The 6,000-nt window shown below is 44.6% G+C and overlaps 1 protein-coding gene across 3 annotated transcripts in view; it reads right to left on the bottom strand.

The window, feature by feature from the left end:
* Positions 1–6: 6 nt before the first annotated feature.
* The window catches only part of LOC119830056, a 72,778-nt gene continuing 66,784 nt past the window's right edge, over positions 7–6,000 (bottom strand). Inside the window, exons 8-13 of one of the 3 annotated variants that reach the window (XM_038352893.1) lie at positions 5,516–5,610; positions 3,937–4,605; positions 1,782–1,902; positions 1,240–1,348; positions 741–876; positions 7–308 (exon numbers count right to left, since the gene is read on the bottom strand). In XM_038352893.1, the coding sequence (XP_038208821.1) occupies positions 290–308; positions 741–876; positions 1,240–1,348; positions 1,782–1,902; positions 3,937–4,605; positions 5,516–5,610 (1,149 nt within the window). In that variant the 3' untranslated portion in view covers positions 7–289. The remainder of the gene's footprint in view (positions 309–740; positions 877–1,239; positions 1,349–1,781; positions 1,903–3,936; positions 4,606–5,515; positions 5,611–6,000) is intronic. The other 2 variants (XM_038352894.1, XM_038352892.1) reach the window with 2 other exon arrangements.

The raw sequence follows: 6,000 nt of genomic DNA, 5'->3' as shown, positions 1-6,000 counted from the left end.
ACCAAGCACTTATCAATACTGATAGGTGCGCGAGTGCGGGCTAGCCGGTAGCGGCGTGGCGGCCGCCGTACACAATAAATATCGACAATAATCCCATCAATAACACATAATAGAGCCGCACGTTAACACCGCACTAACAGCATTCACTGTAAATCCCATGCGATCTTGGCGCAGCACGCGACAACACGCGGCGACACGCGACAACACGCGGCGACACGCGGCAACACGCGTCGGGTATCAAGTGTCGGGTTTGTAGGGCGCGCGCGGGCCCGCGCTCTCACACCGTTGGCTACCTGGCAGAAGGTATCCTTCATTAATCATGGTTAGGATCGGCTCGTTGTATATATTATTTTCTTTATTTGTGTATTCATATTTTAAAAAAATATATCGTATCAAATATTTTAAAACATTGAACATATTACAAGCATTGGATAAACTATGGATGTCTATAGCACAGCGCTATGTAGTCGTAATCCATCTAAGAAATATGAAAAGATTATTTTGGTAGGTTAAGAATAGCTATAGGTTAAGAAGGCTCCAGCGCAACTTCCTGGGATCAGGATACTCTATCGGAAACAGGTGTCACTCGTAGCCGCTTTGATTACAAATATCAAAAACTCCAAAGCCGCTCACTGAAACAGCCCATTTGCACTGGCATAGACTCTTATAACATAGTAATAGCAAAGGCCCCAGCGCGGCCCCGGCGGCACCCCGCGGCCCCGGCGGCACCCCGCGGTCACCTGTGGTCGCGCGGGTGCGGGTGCGGGTGCGGGTGCAGCACCACGCGCTGGTAGTCGCGCCGCGCGAGCTGCTGGCGCTGCCGCGAGCCCAGCTCCGCGGTGCCGTCGCGCGTTATGAACAGCTGCAGCCCGGACGCTGCGGATACGGTGAAAAGGAAATCATGGTTATATGATAATTGTGATTAAGAAAACCTGTAAAAGTTCAAGTGATTAGAGAGATTGCTGATAACAGAACGAGATCTCGTAGTGGCATGATGTTAAAAGTTAATGCTGTCTTGGCGCTTTCAGCAAAATAATTGTCCCGGTTAACTTGTAATTCGTTCTCAAGATATAGATGTGAACAATATCAAAATAAAAAAAAATCAAGTTATTTTATTTTAAACCACCCTTTATTTCTTAAATCACCTAGGAGATTAACGAAATGTCCAAATAAATAAAATAAATCGAACTCTATTTCCATCAAATTAAGGGTTATAATATGCATAATATGGGCACTCACTCTCGGCAGCGTCGTCGACCGCCTGCTTGAGGTCAGTGGCGGCGAGCAGCTCGTCGATGAGCGAGTCCGGGTTCACGCGCGTGTTCTCCACGCGACATGACACCGTGTGCTGTTGTAGGAAAAAAAAATGGAAATAGTTTATAAGAAAATTGAATAATGTTAAGATGTCCCTTAGGCACATGAAACCGAAATAGTGGAAGTAATTCGATATGTGGCGCGGGATTACGAGTGGACGCGAGACTAGGCGTTGCTACGATTTGGAAAAAAAAACGCGGATTTGAAACCCGCCTCTGGATCAATATATTTTTTTTTCTATTAAAAAAATGTCAAGCTGTTCAAAGCCATTTATTATATACACCCATTAGAAAACTGCCAAAACACGAGTAGGCAGAATTTTGCTTCGGACAAAAATTTATCTTTACCAAATTGTAACATTTCTTCATTATTAACAATTTCGTTATTATCGCTTAAATTGTATACCATACTACTAATTGTAACGTCCAGTTAGCGGAGCAAGTGAAATGAAAAGGCTCGTCGCTCACCTGCGCGTCGTCCTGCGGCGGCGGCGCGGCGGCGCGCTTGCGGCGCTCCAGCGCGGCGCGCGCGCGCTCCAGCGAGCCCGACTCCGACGCGGACGCCGTCAGCGAGCCGGACGACGGGTTCCTGGTGAGTACCAGGCTTTTCGTTCAGTTTGTGCGTGGTTTGATAGCTTTGGATATCGTTTTGGGGGGTAGATATTCAGTGCTATAGCAAATGGATAAGGCCACCTAACAAATTGTAATAGTTTTTCTTTCAAATTATCTAATTTTTGAAGTTTCCTTATCTGTAACATTTTTGTTGAAGACAAAAATAAATAAATAAAATAAATAAAGGAGGAAAAAAAAAATATAATTGACAAAATGTTGGTGAAATTTTGAAATATCGAAAAGGCGTTGTGGAGCTGCAAATAGCGATTGTCATTAAGTGACAACGCTATAATAAAATAAAAATAACCAAAAAGCGTGATAATCGATGTAAAATTTAACCAAATTTTATGAGGGCACATTAATACAGTATAAATCCAATAGAAAAAAGATTTATTAACATATTATAAGATATCGTATCTAAACCACATATACATTAAAATTAACATGCACTTGAAAGCCGTCGACATGCACCGCTTAAGCGAAAGCAACCAGAAATCATGCACATCACGAAAACAGAAAACTTATATAATAATAATTGAGACAGAACATTGTCAGTGTCCATATAATACCTAGTTTACTAAGCTAGATAACGTCAAAACTTGCAGAGATATAACATTATAAAAAAAAAATAATAATAATCTATATTATTAAGACTACCCACAGTAAAATGAAAAAAAAAAACAAAATCCATTACAATCAAGCTAAACTTTATAAACCGATAACAAAAACTTAAAGTTCAGATAACATTTTAATAATAAATGACAAAAAAAAAAAACTATATCTGATCACAACATCATCACGTGACAACATCTATGTAGAGTAAACGCGACGCTTGAATCAAAATATTACACAGAGTAAACCAAAAACTTACGATCAATCTGTCAAAATAAAGCCAACATTTTTTTTTTAAATAGACACGCTCTCTTTTTGCCAATCATCGAGTAAGAGTCTTTTCGCATTTCGTTTGCTTTCGATCGTGCAGGAGAACATTAATTTCTGTTTGATGATAACATCACTTTTCAACCGACTTCAAAATAGGTGGTGGTACTCAATTCTACTGTTTTTTTTTTGGATAATATGACTTTCAACTGAGTGAACCGATTATGAAGATTCATTTTTTTAAATTAACAGCTGATGCCTCCCGTAAGGTCGCATTTAAATATAGTCTAGTTCTGATAATTCGAAGACGGTTCAGTTCTTTATAATTTCATAATATTATCTTTTATAACTGTATGTACAGCACTGACATACAAAAAATAATTTGCAGTATTTATAGATTCAAATAAAATGTCATTTACAACTTTTACCCGATCATCGACACACAAGAGCCAACAATAAACGAAACAATACTCTATCGTAATACAGTTTCAAGCGTCCCGCATACGCGAACGCGGGTACTGACAGCGCGGAGCTCGGGCGGCGCGGCAGCGAGTGCGAGAGCGAGCACGCGCCGCACGACGCGCACGCGCGCCCCGCCTCCGTGCCGCACTCGCGCCTGACGCGACCGCGCGCGACAACACGCGCCCACACGCGACAACACGCGACGACACGCGGTAAGGACGTAACCGGAACAACACATAGCACATGTTAGATTATGACGGTCGTATGCGGTACTGCCACTTCTTGGTAGTGTCGATAAATGGATTTTAGCCTCACTCCATGTGATATTTTTGCTTGTTTTAAAATTACAAATTTTATGTTACCTTGTGTTTTATACGATGGTAACATACAATTTGTCGAAATCTTTTTTGAAAGCATGAATCATGAAAGTTATCTTATTACATTCAACAGTTAGTACTCTCTTATGACTATATAGAAAAATCAAACGTAACAAATGGCGAACACAAATTGGCGAGAACCTGAAAACGAAGGTTAATAAATTCCAAGAACCCAAAAACACCGTGAACACCGCATTAGAAGCGCATTAGGGTGAGACGCGAAGGCGCGGCGGGGACGGGGTGGGGAGTTGGCGGGGGCGCGGGGGCGCGGGGGCGCGGGGCGGCGCACTCACCTGGCGCACTCGGCCACGCTGTGCCGCAGCTCGGCGCCCGCCTTGGGCGTGGAGGTGAGCGGCTCGTTGAGCGCCCTGTTCGACACGCTCCTGAACCTGTGCCTCACGTCGATGCGCTCCATTTGGTCCTCCGCCTCCGACGGTATGCAGTAGAACTCGTCCTCGAGGCAGCCGGACAGCCGGCTCGCGACCAGCGAATTCTTGCGGTGCGCGAGCGGCGTCAGGAACGGGAAGTTGGTGAACAGCTCCTCGTTCCTCTTGTTCCTCTCGACGAGCGCCGGGATCGTGTTCAGCGACTTCTGCTTCAGTATCTGGAAGTTGCTCAGCGGCTGCACCACCGACGAGATCACGGACACGGCGCGCTTCTTCCGGTCGAAGTACGTGGGCATCGCGAAGGAGCCGTCCTCCGCGAGGGTGCTGTCCGGGGTTCCGTACTCGTCGCTCGCCGGCGACTGCACGTGGCGCGGGATGACGTCGGGTTGCGCTGCGAGGGTCGCGTTGGGGGTGAGGTACGCGTCGGAGGGGGTCGCGTCGGGGGAGAGGTACAGGTCGGAGGTGTCGGTGAGGGTGCGCTCGATGACGAGCTTGGCGAGCCTGCCCGCGTGCTTGCAGCCCTGCCTGGGGACGTACAGCGTGGTCGTGGTCCTCGTGGTGCGCTCTACGCGTACGCTGGAGGGGCGAGGGGGCGGGCGATGGCGGGGTGGAGGGGGGGAGGGGAGAAAATAAAAATAATTCAGTAAGCGAATACACAGGCTTAATGTTAGTGACGTGCTTACAACGGTTGTTATCAAGCTGGGGCTGTACAGCACAGGATTCTATAGTATACATATTGAATTGCCAATAAAGCTCGCGTGAACCGCGATTGTCCACGATATTTACACAACTTTATATCACATCGAATAAATTCAAACATCTCTTCCCAGTCCTCGATGGCACACAAACATGCTCTCAATATTCAATTGTATTTAACACCTCATATCCATAACCGTTATTGACTCGTTTCTTTAAGTCACCTCCATGAAACCCGTGACAAAACAAAACATTAAAAGAAAAAGAGAAAACTAAAAATATATAATGATATATAAAATAATTGGGAAAAAAAATCATTCAACCGTTTTGTTTCCAAGTACGTCTTCAAATTATAAGACCATGTACGGGTGTCGTGTGAAGGAACAATAAGCTTTATGAATGACCACGATATTGCCTTAATAATATCTGGAAAACATTAATGAGAAGACTCTGCCATCCCATTATTGTATCCAAATAGAGTAACCCTCACGTAATGCGATGAAATATTATATTCGAATCTACGAATCATGGCGACACATGCAGGAGAACGCATGTAAAAGTCCTTCGAGACAGACAATTTAGACCGGGAACTAGGATTTATTAATTTCCTATTATTCCCCCACATTACAGCCCACACAACCGCGAGTACGAGGAAACAAAAAACAATAATGTGGGAGAGAACGGGGCTGGTTATAAACGGGTATTAATAGATCATTCAGGAGGGGACGAAGGGGGGAGGAGGCAGGGGGCAGAGGGAGGATGTTTAGATTAGGTTACAAACTAGTGTTACCTATTGTGATGCGGCCTGTCCGGGGCGGAGTCCCCCTCGGAGCTCTGCCGCGAGTGCGCCGACGCGGCCGAAACGGAGCTGCCGTAGCCGGATGCCTGAAAGCAGTTGCGTTGCAATGAGAATTGGAATAGCCGAGCGATAGATTTGTATTTAACACACATTCTAACAAGATTTTATTTTTTTTTTTTTTAAGGAAAATTATACGCTTTTAATGTACGCTTTTAACAACGCATGTACTATTATAAAGGTATGGTTTCTCTGCTGATTTAACAGCTTCCCTATGAAAACTCAACAGCCATCATCATTACAACTCATTCATCACACTGATCAGTGACACTTTCATAACAGAATCATGCAGCAGTCACAGGGACTGCCGATAGAACCTGCCACTTAAAAATTTAAGTATTCAAATCCCTCCTAGCATCACAAATGCGCAGTCTTATATCTGTATGTCCGTCTATTCTTCACGCCTTAATCATTTGTCG

This window comes from Zerene cesonia, chromosome 11 (assembly GCF_012273895.1).
Source record: "Zerene cesonia ecotype Mississippi chromosome 11, Zerene_cesonia_1.1, whole genome shotgun sequence".
NCBI lineage: Eukaryota > Metazoa > Arthropoda > Insecta > Lepidoptera > Pieridae > Zerene > Zerene cesonia.
The sequence above is the reverse complement of the archived record's forward strand: the minus strand, read 5'-3'. Positions and strand labels throughout refer to the sequence as shown.